The following is a 20,005-nucleotide window of genomic DNA, read 5'->3' on the forward strand; positions in this document are numbered from 1 at the left end:
GTTCCAACCAGTGTACCACAAAGTGATCAAAGGCCGTGGTATGTGCTTTCCTGTCTGTGGGAAAGTGCATATAAAAGATCCCTTGCTGTATTAGGAAAAAAATTAAGCGGGTTTCCTCTGATAACTACGAGTCAGAATTATCAAATGTTTCGCATCCAATAACCAATAATCAATGTGCTCTAGCGTTGTCGTTAAGCAAAACAAACATACTTTATTTTCTTCTTCTTTGTGGCAAAACAATACAAGAAGCTAGAGATTAGTAATGTTGCAAAGTGTAAATAGATTATCAATATGTAAAAACAAATATCAAATTCATGGTCGCCTGAATGGATTGGCGGTAGGTGTATCCATGCTATTTGTGATAATTTACAGACACGCTGAATTAAAAATATTTCAAAATTCAACATAGAACATTAAACGATTCGCAAATGGTGCAACTGGGATTCCTCAGAGTATCCTTTGCCATTATGAATCATTATTTACATGTTTGACATATTGGCATTAAAAACAGATTCATGCGATGTTCATAACCAGTTATTTCTGAAAAGATTTTTTGAAATTCAAAATCACCCTCCCAAGTTGCTATCATGACTTTCCTTGCTCAGTCGGTTGAGCGCTCGCATGAGGTTCGTAGAAATGAACTCAATAGACAGTCTTTTACTCTTGGGTTTTTCTTCCAATTCCCAAACAATGTTTGGTATGCTATCCTGTCTGTATGAAAGTGCATATAACAGATCCCTTGCTTCTAATGTAAAAATGTAGCGGGTTTCCTTTAAATATTATATGTCTAAATTATTAAATGTTTGACATCCAATAGCTGATGAATAATTAATAAATGTTGTCTTGTAGTGTTAAACAAAAGAAACGTTAACGTTTTCGGAGACAGCTCCAATATGAATTCTGAATTTTCATAGAGTAACAATTAATGCAACGGAACATAATCTACCTCTATCCGCCATATCTACCGCACGTGTTTAATTTGTCGTCGGAAGATGACAGCAACTGGGGGGGGGGGGGGGGGGGAGAGACAACTATATATTAATTCGTCGTTAAATTGGGAAGGGAGCATGTATTAAACGTTGTCTTCACAGTTTGGGCGGATAATTCCAACCAACAAGAAGGGAGGGGGGTACGACAAAAAAAAAAATTATTTCGTCATTGTACCGAGCATGGGGGAGAGGGGGCAATGTATAGTCTGGCTGGTAATGCCCACCAACTGGGATGGGGGAGGCAACCATATATGAATTCGCCTTTAAACTGAGGTGTGTGTGTGTGTGTGTGTGTGTGTGTGTGTGTGTGTGTGTGTGTGTGTGTGTGTGGAGGGGGAGGTGTAAAGTATAACCTTCAGATTTTGACGGGTATTACCCACCTCCCACTTTCGATTCCTACGTTTAATGGTTCCTTATCTCGAGACTGACCAACAACAATGTAGACGATCAGCTCATTAAAGTGAATCTAACGGGATCTTAAAGTCGTGGATTATCACACGCATGTGTTGATACACTTCACCCTTTTACTTGTGGTCGATCGAGAAACAATCGTGTACCGCGCCGCTGCTTATCATATCAGCGGCCTGGGTATATAAACCAAAATACACTCGACGGACTGTCAACAGACTCCGTCCAATCGCAGCGCACGTCTCAGTCTAGTTTGGGCGACGCGCGCGCACGCCGACAATTGAACGATATAGGGTGTACCACTTACCGTGCTGGACGGCGAGGGTCCGTTGTGACCGTCAAGTGGGCCTGCCCATTTAACGTGATATGCTGCAAGGGACCGGCAGTGGAATATCGAGAGCACTCGAGACAGGTGGGCGGATTTTGGGTTATCAGAGTCGCTCATGGATAGCACTTGAGTTAGAGCGTCAGTTCGAATCACACCGACAAAATAACAGTAAATCAAAATCGTGTTATCCTTGAATCAGCGTACCTCGATACCTTTGGATTATAATTTTTAACCTACTGTTCTACCTGTCAGCGTGCACTTATAATTTGTCTATCATCTACGAGCTAATATCTTCTTGGATTTCTGCAAATCATATTTTTTTCTACTTTTTCGTTGTGCGTGATCAGCTTAGTGACAATGTTTTGATAAGCGGCAGACCAAACCATCGCCGGTTAATGTTCGGTTTGAAGTATACTCGTGAACAATAGTTCGACAAAACTGATGTGAAGGAAAACGACTGCAACTAGAAAATATTCCCGACCCAGACAATGTGTGTTCCTCGAGTCGTTGCTGTTTTTGTGGTAAGTCGAATATTTTGGTTCTTAATCATACAGGCACGTGTGTGTGCAGGAATTTATGCAGGTTAGGCGGGGAGAGAGTATCTCTCTCTCTCTCTCTCTCTCTCTCTCTCTCTCTCTCTCTCTCTCTCTCTCTCTCTCTCTCTCTCTCTCTCTCTCTCTCTGCGTGTGCGTGTGTGTGGTGTGTGTGTGTGGGGGGGGGGGGGGGGTCTAGACTGGTGAGTAAAGTTCCTTGAGGGGATCGAGACCGTAAAATACATTTAAAAAACCAAAACATTGTTGATGGGTGTGTGTGTCGACCCCTGAATCCCCCTCTGTACATGCAGCTTTAGTGAGTACATGCATAAGGTATAAATCTAACTTTCCATAAAATAACAACTTTTATATTACAACTACCTCTCTATAAAGGACAGATCGGTGTATAAACGTAATTATTACTACTAAGGTTATGCTCTAACCCACCCCGAATTTTGTTTTGTTTAACAACACCACTAGAGCATATTGATTTATTAATCATCAACTATTGGATGTCAGACATATCATTTTGGTAATTTTGACATATAGTCTTAAAGAGGAAACCCGCTACATTTTCCCAAGGGATCTTTTAAATGCACCATTCCTCAAGACAGGATAGCACAACCCACAGCCTTTGATATACCAGTCCAGAATCGGTTTTTGGATGTAAGACATTTAGTAATTATGAGGAAACCCGCTACATTTTAAAATTTCCCATCAGTACTTTCTCACAGGCAAGACAGTCATGGTGCATTGGTGCGAGAAACCCGGTCAGAGAATGGGTCCACCAAGCGGGTTCGATCCTCAGACGAGTGCTATAGTGACCGAGCTAGATATCGTCCCTCAGTACCTAGCATAACATATCCATTCTGTTTCGTCTTTAGAAAGGAAAGGAAATGTTTTATTTAACGACGCACTCAACACATTTTATTTACGGTTATATGGCGTCGGACATATGGTTAAGGACCACACAGATATTGAGGAAGGAAACCCGCTGTCGCCACTTCATGGGCTACTCTTTTCGATTAGCAGCAAGGGATCTTTTATACGCACCATCCCATAGACAAGATAACACATACCATGGCCTTTGATGTACCGGTCCTGGTGCACTGGCTGGAGCGAGAAACGTCTTTAGAAAAACTGACATTCCCAAAACTGCATACAAACGTTTTGCCTAACACGTCACTCATATATATATAATCTAACATTTCTGCGCGTCCAATCTTTTAGTAACTCTGTTGTGATTCTTTCTTTCTTTTCATCGCAGTATATAATCTGAAATCGGGACAATTTGTTAACTTCCATTGGTCAATGCGTCATTTCCGTTTTTATTTCTTAAAAACCATTACGTATCAATAAACCGGCTAGTGACACTAAATAAACATAACAGAATTACTTACAACTGACTGAAACACCTACTCTATATTAATTGAAATGTATATATTTATTATAGCAACTATATGCATCCAGTCTTTTCCAGCAAATCGTGCGTGTATTATCTTCATGTTTTGGTTCTTTCGTGGTTATTTACTGAGAATTAGTGTCTGCAATTTGGAATGGTCGGCGGTGAAGGCGTGGTATGGTATATGTACAAACAGGGTGCTATCATCAGTGTGTGGTTAACCCCGGAGGTCACGTGTGTGCAAATTAGGATATACTTGTGATTGCCGCTCGGTAAACAACACAGGGCCGAAGCCAGGGACTTTTTTTGTAAAAGAGACAAACCTTATTACTAGTTGGTAGCCTGGAGAGTCTCCGAGTCCGTGTTATCATACTCCAAATGTACTGGTGTAGCCACAGAGGCGGATCTATGGGGGACCAGGGGGCCCGTCCCTCCCTCACTAAATACATTTAAAAAAATTCAAGTGTGCCTGTCCCTCTACCTACCCCCCCCCTCTCTCTCTCTCTCTCTCTCCCTCTCCTCTCTCTCTCTCTCCTCTCTCTCTCTCTCTCTCTCTCTCTCTCTCTCTCTCTCTCTCTCTCTCTCTCTCTCTCTCTCTTTATCTCTAGACCTATGTCTTCAAATTTCAATTTCCAATTTTCACGAGTTTGATATTTCATGGATCCAGCCCTGTTGCGGGGGGGTGGGGGGGGGGTGGGGGGGTCATTGAGCAATGCTCCATAGCCTGTCCTAACAGGACATGGACGAGTACGATCTAGTCTAATGTATCTGTCATCAAGCTGAGTATGAAATTCAGTTTGATGAAAGATACGTCGAATTAAATGGGACATTGTTTGGGTGGCCCCCAGTATAAAATCCTGGCAACATCAGTACAGAAGGATAATGTTGAAGTCATAACACAACACGTGAAACCAGCTGCGGCACACGAAAACTCCATTGGGTTTGTAGATGGCGGGATGTAGCTCGGTCAGGTGGGTAGAGTGCTCGCCTGGCTGCGTCATAGGATCGATCGTCCACGATGGTCTCTGTCGCCCGTCCCAGTCCCCCCATCACCAGCAGTACCTTACGACTGGCACATCAAAGACCTTGGTATGTATTGTCTTGTTTGTGGGTCGTAGGATCGACGGCGTCTGTCTCTCTCTGCCTCTTACCGGCCTCGGTGGCGTAGTGGTTAGGCCATTGGTCTGCAGGCTGGTAGGTACTGGGTTCGGATCCCAGTCGAGACATGGGATTTTTAATCCAGATACCGACTCCAAACCCTGAGTGAGTGCTCCGCAAGGCTCAGTGGGTAGGTGTAAACCACTTGCACCGACCAGTGATCAATAACTGGTTCAACAAAGGCCATGGTTTGTGCTGTTCTGCCTGTGGGAAGCGCAAATAAAAGATCCCTTGCTGCTAATCGGAAAGAGTAGCCCATGTAGTGGCGACAGCGGGTTTCCTTTCAAACTGTGTGGTCCTTAACCATATGTCTGATGCCATATAACCGTCAATAAAATGTGTTGAGTGCGTCGTTAAATAAAACCTTTCTTTCTTTCTGCCTATCTGTCTGTCTCTTTCTGCCTCTCTGTCTGTCTCTGTCTGTCTGTCTGTCTGTCTCTCTCTCTGTCTGTCTCTCTCTCTCTCTCTCTGTCTCTCTGTGTGTCTCTCTCTGTCTCTCTCTCTCTCTCTCTCTGTGTCTCTCTCTGTCTCTCTCTCTCTCTCTGTGTGTGTGTGTCTCTCTCTCTCTCTGTCTCTCTCTCTCTCTCTCTCTCTCTCTCTCTCTCTCTCTCTCTCTCTCTCTCTCTCTCTCTCTCTCTCTCTCTCTCTCTCTCTCTCTCTCTCTCTCTCTCTCTCTCTCTCTCTCTCTCTCTCTCTCTCTCCATACACCAGACGCTAAATAACCATTGAATATTCAATTTGCTCTGATGTTTATACACAAAAGTTTCCTTTCCTTACTTTTTTTTTTTTTTTTTTTTTCTCCAATATCTTTTTCTTTTTACTTCTTCTTTTTTTTTTTTCTTTCGCTTTCGCTTTTTATTTTCTCAAAAAAAAAAAAGAGTTGATATATGGTCGACAGATTTTCTTGCCAGTCAAATAAATAGGTACATATACATGAGCTACTGACACAAAAACATGGTCCCGGCGTACAAAACCTTGTTTGTTTTCTCTGGACCACCATGCAGGATTTGTCAGGCGTTCGGAATACAGGATCACCAGCGTTCTGTAGTATGTATTGTTGGCTTCGCTCTGTTCGGTTTTTAATAGAAGGTATTAAATTCTTTCTGACACTTTAATAATTCAGAGTAACACTTGTATAGATGCTGCCCATGGTGCATCAGTTACATGTATACAAACAACAAACGAAAACGTCCACGCTTCCTTGCATAATAAGCAGGGATGCACCTACCCTGAAAACTAGTGGGGGGGGGGGGGGGGGGAGGGGGGGGGGGAATGACAGTATGAAACGTTTTTTAAAAGTTCAAATGTGTATTATTTAACGACACCACTACACCTATTAATCACCGGCTATTGCAAAATGAATGAATGAATGTATGAATGAATGAATGAATGAATGAATGAATGAATGAATGAATGAATGAATGAATGAATGTTTAACGACACCCCAACATGAAAAACACATCGACTGTTGGGTGTCAAACTACAGTAAATGCAAAAATGAAGTGATGAACAACATCAGTGTAAAAATTCAACAGTTAAATTAAAACATTTGGTAATTTTTGATGAGTAGTCGTAGAGGAAACTCACTACATTTTCCCCATTAGCAGCAGAGGATCTTTTATACGCACTTTTCAGCAGACATGACAACACATACCACGACCTTTGATATGCCAGTCGAGGGATACTGGTTCGGATGGAAATGAAGGAAATGATGTATTTAACGACGCGCTCAACACATTTTATTTACGGTTATATGGCGTCGGATGGTTCGCATAGGGAAAAAACCCAATCGGAGAATGAGTGCACTGAGGAGGTTCGATCCTGCGACCAAAGCACTCTTCCGCCGGAGCTGGATCCCGCCCCTAAATGTGGTGGCAGTACAAACAGAATCAGGGCACAGTAACAGAAGAGGCCGAGGCCGGCACATGTGCCCAAGACAGGCGTGCGTTACAACAGCTTGTTCTGAATGTGCACGTTAAACACTGTGACCTGACATGTAACAGATGGTCTTTACCAGGTAGACAAAGATGGCACATTTAACCTAAAAAGAAAAATATGTTTTTAATGTTCTAGGGTAGTCTACAGCTGCTCTCCCTGCACCCCAGCGAGGCACTGTCCAGTACTTCAGTGACTCGACAGTGTTAAAGGTATCACTCTTGGTTTCCAGTTCTTAGTGCTGAGAGAGAGAGAGAGAGAGAGAGAGAGAGAGAGAGAGAGGGGGGGGGGGGGGGGTAGAGGGTAGATAGAGAGAAAAGACAGAAAGGGAGAGACACAGGGAGAGAAAAAAAGATGGATAGAGAGCGACAGACAGACAGGGGGAGAGAGAGAGAGAGAGAGAGAGAGAGAGAGAGAGAGAGAGAGAGAGAGAGAGAGATAATGAGAATGAGACATGTCGTAGGCGTAGTGGCCCTGCATCTCATAGAGCACTTAGTTCTCTTAATGACAGCATGGATACGAATCCAGTACATACCAGCAGTACATACCAGCCATGTGCCCTATGTTTTTACCACTATACCACCGAGGCCGATTATATCATACTCCCTGCCTCCCGTCCCGAAAAGCGATTACCTACCGCCCGGACTATTAAAGATACAATTGCCGCTTGTGAATTTGTGAATGTACCGTACAATACACCGGAATTAACCGAATTGCATTTACTGTAATTCCAGTTGTTCTATATGGTGCTGGTTGTTCACCTGTCGCGGTTAACCGTGCAGTCAGTGATGTTTCGACGCGTCGTTATTAAGTCGAGTTGACAATTCGATTATAGCCAACAATGCCTGCGATTCTAACGAAAGCGAGGACCCACACACACGCGCGCGCGCTTGTCAATGCAGTAATTAGCGTCTGTCGGGAAGACATCATTGCCGTCGTCGCCGGTCGCCGACGCCATGTGTGGTTGCCGTGATTGTCATGTCGGGCGTCACGTGACCACAGATGATAACAGATTTTTCGACATTAGTCCGCTGAGTGATGCCCGTCAGACAAAATGGATTGTCGGTCCTTGACGGTCCATGAAAGGTTAATAATTCACTTGATTGACGTCGTCATTGTGGCTGTCACGGCCGTCTGTGCTGCCCTGATGTCTCAGTCCACCTGGCACCTGTTTCAAAGAAAACATCGTCCGCAGAACAATTCCCCCCTCCTGCCCGATCACATACTTCGTTTCATCCAGTACATTTCCGGTGTGCGTAATAACAAGACTGCAGTGTAATCGGAGGATCAGATATCTGTACTTGAAAGGTGGAAGATTGCACTTAATTGTAATTGTACGGCAATACAGCCACATTATATTCGTATTATAACTTTGAATGACAGAGAGTTTGAAAACTTTACGTCTAACAATGAATTATATGTAATCGGTGAAATACAATCATCATACATAATTTTCGTATATGTACTTTTAACCGTAAACGAGTTTGAAATTGAACGATTCAAGACTGCACTGCTTGCAATCGGAGGGGAATTCTATACTACCAGACTATATCTGTACTTTGATGTAAAATAATTGAAATTGAAAGGTACCGGACTGCATTGCATGTAATCAGAAAGAAATATTATCATATAATATCAGATATCTGTACTTTAATTGTGAAGGAGTTTGAATCTGAAAGGTGTGATACTGCACTACGTGCAATCAAAGGGAAATAAAGTCGGCATGTATCTGTACTTTAAATGTGAAAGAGTTTGAAATGCAGAAACTATTTTGATATTAATACCGAATCGTATCGTATCTCTGTACAATACGAGTGCATTGGAGATGTACAGCTCCTTCCATATCGTAAGGTGGCAAAACTCGAGCACATTGGAGATTTACCATATAATATACATGTATTATGAATGCTGCATATGAATATTTAATATTAGTGGGATTATCCATTATTATATGGGAAGAGGCAAATGTATCCGAATTATAATGTTATGGCTTGTTAGTCTTAGAAAATGTATTTATTAACAAATTATTTGATTTATGGATGGCGACTTATGAAAACAAATGTTTTGTATTTTTCAACCTTAAAATAATCTATATTATAGAACCATCGTCAGGAATACACAAAATTTTGGAAATGATGAAACTACGCTGCATGTTCTTTTGTTAAGACATATTTTAATTTAAAATGAGATACATATAATTATGTTAACAAATGCCACAGTTTTAAAGCATATATGCTTTACTGTACATATCAGCGCACGACAGACAGCTATCGGTCATGGATTTACTGTGAACATGCACTTACACGTTGTAAACACCACAAGATGCATGGAGTGTTACATTTATAGCGATGGAGATGGATAGCAGCCTAAACCTCGTCTACTCAAATTCCTTTATTTAAAGTCATTGACCCTGATTTTCAGAGGTATGTACTTTATCTGTTTCGTATAAAATTAATTTTGACTTACTACAGGAAGCACTGTACCAAATAATATCCCGGTTGGTCGAAGTTCAAAGTGCACTAAACTTTTGATAGAGCAGTTAATACTACATGTCGTTACATTGATGATAAATGTGACAGTGTTTGTTTCCCCCAAAAGGTTTTATCTGGGCAATAAATGTATGCAAATGTATTTCATCCAGTACCACTGTATCAAAGATCTTTGTATTTGAAACATGTATGGGGTACCTAGAAAACTAAGTACTACACTTTTGTGCCAAACTAGGGGTGTTTTAAAAACAACCAGTTATATCGAAAATGAGCCATGAAAGATTGAACCTTTTTCATTTACTACTTTGGGAGACCCCCTCGGAAGGGGTTGTAGTATTCATATTTACGGGTCACAATTTGATTAATATATGGCATATAATATGTTTAGCCACTGAAGTTAACATTCTCATCTATGAGATTTTATTTGGTATAGAACAACCTGTTATGTGCTCTTTGCAATGCCCCGTGTATAACATGAACGAATGTTAAAGTTTGTTTTGTTTAACACCACTAGAACACATCGAATTATTAATCATAGGCTATAGTATGTCAAACATTTGGTAATTATGACAAATAGTCTTAGAGAGGAAACCCGATACATTTTTCCAAGTAATATTTTATAAGACCCATCTCACAGGCAGAATAGTATATACTAGTACCATGACCTTTGATATATCAGTCGTGATGCACTGGCTGGAACGAGAAACAGCCCCATGGGCCCATTGACGGGAATCGATTCTAGACGGATTTCGCATCGGGCGAGCGCTTTCCCACTTGGCTATGTCCCGACCCAAAACGTGGACGTACCATTACAAATGTGGACAGGATTCAACCTTTGACAGCTGCGAAGACATGCGCACGTGTTCAAATGTTCTGTGTATGTCTACGTGTATCTGTCCCAGAAATCTGTTGATAGCCTGAACACGTGTCACGATGTGACAGATTCCAGAAGAATTTTTAATAAAGGTCGGTCCCCGAAACAGGTGGTCTGGTCTGCGTTTTTAGAAATATATATATTTTTTTAATGTCCGAGAAGATTTCGTATTGAAAATGGTTGTTTAATGACACCCCTGCACCCTGGCCATCATCAGCTTTAATGTATTTATCACATAATGACACATTCATTACAGGGCATAATTTGTAGCGTGCAAAAAGAAATATGCATGGGGTATTTTAATACTGAAATATTTTGAATAGATTCTACACTATTGGACGGTCGGTGGACCCATTGGGCTATTTCTCGTTCCAGCCAGTGCATCACGACTGGTATATCAAACGCCGTGGTATGTGTTATCCTGTCTGGGATGGTGCATATAAAAGATCCCTTGCTACTAATGAAAAAATGTAGCGGGTTTCCTTTCTAAGACTATATGTCCGAATTACCATATGTTTGACATCCAATAGCCGATGAGTAATAAATTAATGCGCTCTAGTGGTGTCGTTTAACAAAGCAAACTTTTTTTTTAATACCTGTGACGTAGCGGTTTAAATGAGAGCAAGTCCATTCGGTAAGACTAAGATAATATTTGACCATCTATTTTCAGATTACATTGAAACTAGGCTTAACTGAACTGAACTGAACTGCATAAAATTTACGAATATCTATCTAGATATTACCAGATAGCTGTTTTATTCCAGTCCATTTCTTTCTAAAAAAAAAAAAAAAAAAAAAAAAAAAAAAATATGAAGTCGGTCACAGCCAACTGTAAATCCTGTCGTTAGGATTATCGCATTCCACCAAGAAGATATAGTATTTCAAAGGATTATGTTCCCCCTGGGACATTTTCAGCGCTTTCTGTTCATTCACTTAATACCTATTTAGGGCAGACTTGACTTTCCATCGGTGGAGTGTGTTTTTCATTTACTTTCATTGAAAACAGCACGAACCACGCCGACCCTTTGCTTGGCAGCGCGTGCCACATTTCACTTCTCACGTGCAACCGATTTTCCATTTGGGTCAGGTGTTTCTTCCGGCCCACTACTGTTTAATTTGGATCAGGTTTGAAATCATTTTGAAGTCAGGACACTTGTTGGAAGAAAATGTGGACGTGACGAAACAAAATGTGACATGCATACAGGAACAATGAACGAACAATATTGAGATAGTTTGTTCGGAATCCTGTTTCGGAAAAACGACAATCCGTGCAATGCCTTTCTTTTCACTTTATAGATTTACATTTCCTTTCTATTATCAATAAGTGTGCGCAGACGCTGAGGGGATATAATCTCATGATTATACTTTTCATAAATCTGCTATTATGCTTTGAATAGAGTGAAGGTTCAAGTACACTGTATATGACAAATTCCCATTGAACCTGGTGATGCACAATACATATGATACTACTAAGTAACTACTGCTACGTTTGCTGCGACTACTACTACCTGGGGCGTAGCCAGAGAGAAAAAAAAAACCGCCGAGACAAACCCAGACCTGTAAAATAAATATCAGTGTCATGGGAAAAATTAAATAAATCTGGGGAAATTCCAGATGAGGCAAGCGCCTCGTCTGCCTCATGCTGGCTACGCCATTTACTACTACTACTACTACTACTACTACTACTACTACTACTACTACTACTACTACTACTACTACTACTGTTACTACTACTCGTCTCTATTACTTCTATACCATAGTTTGACACACAATAGCCGATGTATTTTTCGTGCTGGGGTGTCGTTAAATATATATTCTATTATGTTCTGTTCTGTTCTACTACTACTACTACTACTACTACTACTACTACTACTACTACTACTACTATTATTATTATTATAATACTACTACTATTATTATTATTATTATAATTACTACTACTACTACTACTACTACTATTATTATAATTAGTATAATTACTACTACTAATTATTATTACTACTACTACTATTATATTATTATATTACTAGTACTACCACCATCACTACTATAATTATTACTACTATTCTACTGCTAGTACTACCACCATCACTACTACTACTACTAGTACTACTACTACTACTACTACAACTACTACTACTACAACTACTACTAATAGTACTACTAGTACTACTACTACTACTACTACTACTACTACTACTACTAGTAGTAGTAGTAGTAGTAGTAGTACTAGTAGTAGTAGTAGTACTACTACTACTACTGCTACCACTACCATTCCATAGTTCTTTAATGTCGTCCTTGATTTTATTTTGCTCAAATTCCATCGTAACTTAAAGATACAAGAATTCGATCTAGCCTATATTACAAGCTACAGGACGTAGCCAGACACTGTAAGTTGCATTAACCCCCTGGTGTGGCACGACCACAGCATTATACCACAACCTTGACATACCAGCTATATTCTAATACAGAGAACCCATACAAAAATAAACACTAAATAACATAATTAATAAAATTATTTATTATGTATACTTAACTTAAGAGCATGTCTCGGCCGATGATTTGTGATTTGTGTTCATGTCTTGGACTCGTGTTGGTGTAAAGTGCACGCTATCTCTAGAAGATTTACGACTCTCATATACTCCACCACAGAACATTTAATATATACCGGTAATATTATATGACATGTATATTGCATGCTATATAATAGAAAGTGTAAGTGGGTGGGGACTATGAAAGGATAACACAATCGATAAAGAGCTAGTAAAACATTTATGATGCTCTTTGGAGATTGTCTTGACGTTCAGAATTATATTTAGACCATTTAAAAAAAAAAAAATTGTTTTTTTTTTTTTTGCTCCATAAAAAACGACATATACTGTAGATCCCATATTTTAATGAAGGAGTTCGGAGCTGGAAACAATATATATTTTTTAAATAACTTTCAATATAATCGAAACTGTCAAATGTGACTCCGTTGTTATATGATAAAGGAATTTATTGTGAAAGGTATAGGGAAGATTCACTTACCTTATGATAATATGAATAAACAGTCACAGTTTGTGTTGTTTAACGACACCACTACTAGTGTAGAGCAGGTTGACTTATTAATCATAGGCTATTGGATGTTAAACATTTAATAATTGTTACATATAGTCTTAGAAAGGAAACTCGCTACACTTTTCCATTAGTTGGAAGGAAATGTTTTATTTAACGACGCAATCAACATATTTTATGTACGGTTATATGGCGTCGGACATATGGTTAAAGACCACACAGATATTTCCATTAGTAGCAAGGGATTTTTTATATGCACCATCCCACAGACAGAATAGCACATACCACGGAATTTGATGTATCAATCGTGGTGCACTGGCTGGAACAAGAAATAGCCCAATGACGGGGATCGATCCCAAATCGACTGTGTATCAAGTGAGTGCTTTACCACTGGGCTACGTCCCGCCCTTACTAAGAACAAAGACACATACACGTTACCCGCCTTATGAATAACGTCCGGTCCATAACCTTACTAAAATCAAAACCAAGTTGGTTTTGTTTAACGACAACACTAGAGAGAGAGCACATTGATTTATTAATAATCGACTATTGGATGTCAAACATGTGATACTTCTGACATATTTTTCTTCTTTGTCGTCGTACGCTCAGACAGGGACCTCAGTGGCTCGAACAAAAGCTGTTGTATTCCGTAGGTTCTCTCTGACATATAGTTTCAGAAGAAACCCTCAAAATTGTCCTACAAATTTGGTAAATGTCTGTCTTTTGCAGACCCAGACGCTGGCCATACCAGAGATTGACCATTCCAGAGACTGACCCTAGGATAGACATGCTTGAACCGTAATGGATATAGACATGGTTAATTTTTTATTTGAATTGTCACATTTTTCCATTACCAGCAAGGAATCATTTATATAGACCTTTCAAGACACAACAGCACCTACCATATCATTTGATATACCAGTCGTGGGGCACTGGTTGAGACGGGAAACCCAAGTTAGAGAATGGGGGGCTACACCCAACGACCAAAGCACCTCAGGCAAAGGGATCTACCGACTAAGCGAACTCCGCCTAGTCACAGAGCTGTCAAAGTTGAAAGTTTGTGTTGTGTAACGACACCACATGAGCACATTAATTTATTAATCATCGCCTACTGGATGTCAATTCTGACATATAATCTTAGAAGAAACCCGCTAAAAACATTAGCAGCCAGAGCTCTTTTATATGCACTTTCCCACAGACCGTACAGCACATGCCACCGCCTTTGATACACTAATCGTGGGGCACTGGTTGGGAGGGGAACCCCCAATTTGATAATACCAAGGAGGCTATATTCTACGACTAAAGCACCCCAGACGAGCGCTATACCGACTGGGCTAACTCCACCCAACCACAGAGCTGTCAAAGTTAAAGTTTGTTTTGTTTAACGACACCACTAGAGCACATTGATTAATCATCGGCTATTGGATGTCAAACATTTGGTATTTCTGACTCGTAGTCATCAAAGGAAGCCCGTTACATTTTTCTTAATGCGGCAAGGGATCTTTTATATGCACTTTACCACAGACAGGAAAGCACATACCACGGCCTTTGACCAGTTGTGGTGGATCCAATCAGTTGAATGGATCCATTGAGGTGGTTTGATCCTGTGACGCAAGCACCTCAAGCGAGCACTCAACCGACTGAGCTAAATCCTGCCACCAGAGCTGTCAAAGTCACTGACTATATATTATATCTATCTCTCAGGTTGAAATATTATGTTTACTGAGAGATTGACTGCTAATCCAGGGATATCAGTTTGTACAGCTTTACAAAATTAGTGGGCTGAGTTTCGTGTTTGTGTCTCAGACTGGGCGTTATAATATTTCGCAATTCAGAGGCGGATTTAGGCGTGGGGAGAACCAAGGAACCCTTCTCCGCCTAAATATATTCAGGTGCCTCTTTATTCTAGCTTCTTTTTAAAATTTCATTGGGTTGCAATTTTCACGAGTTGTTCCACGTTCCCTTTTTCCATCAGTCCCACCCCTCAAAGCAGTTTGGTCAACACTAGGTAAGTTATCGTGTTCTAATATGTACATAAATCAATTGGTTTATGTCTGAAGGTGATACATACCACGGTTTTACATCGGCGAGAAACTTCTTGTGAGGTCTGCACGTGGGAAAAAATTGAATAACAATGCGCCAGTGACGCAGACAGTAGTGTGTGTGTGTGTGTGTGTCTCGTAATTCGCAGACGATATGGGGTTGTCAATCAGATACTATACGTAAATCAGACGACATCATATTTAGCAAGCAGAAATTAAAGGCATACTGTCACAGACCACTGACCTAGTTAATGGTCTAACAAAGTATTACCTGAACAAAAATAATTTTATTTGTCCCTAAATGTACTTTATTCAACCATCTTCGTAACCACCATACTCTATTTATTAATGACATTTTGTAAAAATAATTGAATTATGGCAATGGTCCATAATTCAAAAATTAAAATTGCCAAGAGGGATGATATGGATTTCACTTCATCATGGTTCAGTTAAGGTGATGCGATAGCTAGATTTGGTTTCCAACAATTAATGTAATTTTTATTTATTATCCATATTTTGAGAAATAAGGTCCTTAAATCTGTGACAGTATGCCTTTAAAGGGGCTCTATCAAAATAACAATGGAAGTCTCGACAAAAGTATTGACAGTTTTTGTTTTTGTTTTAAAATTCAAAGATTTTACCTCCAACTACATGCGCATGATTAACGTCACCCCAGCACTCAAAACATATGGGCTATTGGGCGTCGAATAATAAATTACTATCAATTTCGTTTACTTGTAGAATTTGATTTGTTGGGGGAAAATTGACACCGGGTGGCCGACAGGTTAAATAAGTGACATCACAGAAACTTTATTAAGACCAAAGTATCTAAAAGAGGAAGACTGAAAACCATCACGTGACGCAGATGTTTCTGTATAGTAGTTAATATTTTTAGTCACGTGATCTTGGGGGAAACGACTGTTTACGTTCAGTGGGTGTACATTACAATTTTGATATTCTCAAATTAATTATGCAAAGAGTATGCATGTGGTTGATTAATTTTAATAAATTTAAAAATAATGAAATATGATACTTGCAAACATATTTCATGTGACGATATCAGTAATGAAAAAGTCGTCATAGGGTTGTAATTAGCAGACGATATCAAGACGCAATTCTGACACTATTGATATGACAATCAGACGACAATGATTTTACTATCAACAAACCAGATCAGTATGTGAATCAAACGTTATGACCACGTGATGAGCAAGCAGTTATCAATAGGTGAATCAGACAACATACATTTGCTTTGTAATCAACAAACGATAACAATAGGTGAATCAGACAACATAGTTTTGTAATTAGCAGACCATATCAATGTGAATAACAAGTTATAAAACAGCAGTCGATATCAATACATATATGTATCAGACGACAGTTTTGTAATCAGCAGACGATATAAATATGTGAATCAGGTATGTTTTTAAGCATCTGGTGGTATAAAGTGCAACAGAAACAGAGTTGCAATAGTATTTCTTCATCAATACGTCCTCTGTCTCTGTCTGTGTGTGTGTGTGTGTGTGTCTCTCTCTCTCTCTCTCTCTCTCTCTCTCTCTCTCTCTCTCTCTCTCTCTCTCTCTCTCTCTCTCTCTCTCTCTCTCTCTCTCTCTCTGTCTGTCTGTCTGTCTGTCTGTCTCCCCTCTCTTTCTCTGAGTGACAATATTTCCCATCTAATTATCACTCCCCAAATTCCCCTCACCTTTATTTCATTCCAATGCCTTCCAACCCCCCCCCCCCCCCCATTCCATGATCAAAATTTCTAACAGACCATGTGGATTTGCTTGACCACATTTCATCAAATGTAGTAGTCCACGGCACAGACCTTCATCAATACACGGACTAAAGAAAAAATAAACTATATGTTCTAAGACCTGCTTATTTCCGTGGAGTATGCAAGCTGCATGGAATATTAAAGACCAGATTAGAACCACCTGTCGCAGACGTAAATAACCTGACATCAAAAACTCAGCAAGGGTAAACGTCTGCGCTACTCGTATACAGTGCACTATAAATAACTCGCTTACCTAAAGGTGAAATTATTTTTATATTCTTTATTCTCAGTGTTTGTGATGGTGGAAAAAAGAGAGGAAAAGAAAGAATTAAGAAAGAAAGAACTGAGATTATAGAAAGAAGAAAACTCCATCTTAAATGATGCACCAAAAGATAACATTATCGTTACATGTTTTTCTTCAGTTATGCTGTTCGCATTACCGCACTACGCCTTTGGCGATGAGGGAAATTAAACATTAACTGGACCTTAACAACGATGCAATTCAAATAACATGTAAACAAATAGGCTTTTTTTTCCCCTCTTGCATACCTTAAACACATTTTCTAACCTTTATTCGTCAAACAGATGCTGGTTTTGATATATGGTTTGGAGTGTAAGAGAGTAAAACCCTTGGTTTGAAGTTTTAAGAGGAAAAGAAACCCCGCTACCGCCACTTATATTACCTTTCAACTATTTGGTAAATGTCGTAGATTGTTTCCATTGTTGACGTGGTCTGATTATTACTGGTAATGTTCAGGCGCGGGGGGGGAGGGGGGGGTTGCTGGGGAGGCTCTACCCCCCCCCCCCAGTAATTCTGAATAAAAAATATTAGTAATAAATCTTAAGGCAGAGATGAATTTTACATGTAGAATGCAGGAAATTGCATTTCATGACATCTAGTTTTCAAACTTTTACGAGGGAACATACCACGAAACCCCTAGAAACCTTGCATTGCGCCCTCGATCTCGGTCAGCCCCCCCCCCCCCCAATATATTTCCGCCGTGTCTGTTTAACGACACCACAAGAGCACATTACATGTCAAACATTTGGTAATTTTTACATATAGTCTTAGAGAGGAAACCCGCTACATTTTCCCACCGTATCGGATCTTTCATATGAACTTTCTCACAGACACGACAGTACATACCACAACTTTTGATATTCCAGTCATGGTGCATTGGTTGGGACGGGGAAGAACCTAATCAGAGAATAGTTCTACTGATGTGATTCGATCCTACGACGTAAGCACCTCAAACGAGCGCTCTATCAACTAGGCTAGATCGCACCCTGTGCTTTTTAAAGAGCGGCAATGAGGGGTGTTTTTACAGGCGAGCTCCACAAACAGAATAGCATATACCTTTACACGGCTTTTCATAATATGTTAGGCTGATTGTTGCCCGAATTAAACGAAAGTCCCTGAATCTGGATAATAATATTTATTGATATTAGCATTACTGCCAAACAGCTATATAGGGGTTATAAATGAATCACTACGCATTTTTACATGGTTTACAACTAATACTGTGGGTCGAAATACATGGTGAAAAGGTTTCAGGCAACCACATTTCGCCTGAATATTTGTAACCTTTCCCTCCGAATTTGAGGAGGGGGGGGGGGGGGAGGGAGGGGCAAAACGCTTATGCTTATTAAATTTCGGATTCATTTACTTGAAGAAAACAGTTTGAACCGGTCTCGGTGGCGTCGTGGTTACGCCATCGGACTACAGGCTGGTAGGTACAGGGTTCGCAGCCCGGTACCGACTCCAACCCAGAGCGAGTTCTTAAGGGCTCAATGGGTAGGTGTAAGGCCACTGCACGCTCTTCTCTGTCACTAACCACTAACACCTAACCCACTGTCCTGGACAGACAGCCCAGATAGCTGATAGCGTGCTTGAACCTTAATTGGATATAGGCACGATAATAAGTTGAAACGAATACAATATATATATATATATATATATATATATATATATATATATATATATATATATATATATATATCTATTTGCACCACGGATCTGCATTTAGGATTCGTTTACTCGACGAAAACCGTTGCAGAACAAAGCATCTTGTTTCCGGAGTGTTACTCAGTTAATTGGTTTCTACAGATTGGCCAGACCTCCATTTGTCAGTAATCCCTGATACGTCTTCGGTTCACTGCGATTGAGATCTCCCCCATAGAGTAGGTGTGATGGGTGGAAACTCCATTAGAAATATAATGAGAAAAAACACATTGACGTCTTTATTGGGTGTGTGGCCAGCATACTATCCATTTCTGTTTTATTACTCTAGTAACTCTGTTTTGAGAATGTCCTGAAAATGGACAGCTGGTTTCCCTAGCTTTTGTCAGTCTCAAGAGAAGAAATTTCGCTTTTGTATTTTTGTAGCGAATATATTTCATTGTTAATTCGTTAAAAAGGTAATTTGAAAATCGTATGTTTTCTGTAGAACCACCACCATTTTCAGTTTTTGACTGGCTCATTATTTATTGTTAATAGATTAATCAACATAACTAGTGGGATTGGAACCGCAAATCCTGTGCACCAAAGACCAGGCCTGGTGCTTATAAAACTTTTAAAGTCTTAGACTCGAGACTCTAATAATTAGAGTCTGAGACACTAATGCCATGACAACGCCATACAAATTGTATGTATGTGATGCCATTAGAGATTGAGTCTAGACTCTAAAAGTTTATAAGCACAGACCCTGCGCTACCAACTGAGCTAACTAATAGGGAAATTCCCACTAGCTACCATCTGTACAATACTTCCACCTCAAGCGAAGCTAAAAGAGCTCGAAATAGGAAGTAAAATATGGCCTGCTGGTTTAAAAAAAAAAAAAATAGCAGACCATATTTCTTGTGGCCTTCCGGAAATAAGACAGCACGAGTAAGTGGAGTGGGAAAATTAGGACCTCTCAGATGTATTTTAGAGCATTACAGAATTAACATATAACAGACTCATGAGCTCAGCCTCCGCTAAATAGAAGATGAGATGATAGTGCATACATCTGTCTCC

General features: G+C 40.0%; 1 protein-coding gene across 1 annotated transcript in view; it reads left to right on the plus strand.

Moving 5' to 3' along the window:
- Positions 1 to 1,698: 1,698 nt before the first annotated feature.
- LOC121376589 (ADAMTS-like protein 3) overlaps positions 1,699 to 20,005 on the plus strand; it is a 49,307-nt gene continuing 31,000 nt past the window's right edge. The window contains exon 1 of the mRNA XM_041504488.1: positions 1,699 to 2,246. Coding sequence (XP_041360422.1) covers positions 2,214 to 2,246 — 33 coding nt within the window. The 5' untranslated portion in view covers positions 1,699 to 2,213. The remainder of the gene's footprint in view (positions 2,247 to 20,005) is intronic.

This window comes from Gigantopelta aegis, chromosome 2 (genome assembly GCF_016097555.1).
Source record: "Gigantopelta aegis isolate Gae_Host chromosome 2, Gae_host_genome, whole genome shotgun sequence".
In the NCBI taxonomy this organism is placed as follows: Eukaryota; Metazoa; Mollusca; class Gastropoda; order Neomphalida; family Peltospiridae; genus Gigantopelta; species Gigantopelta aegis.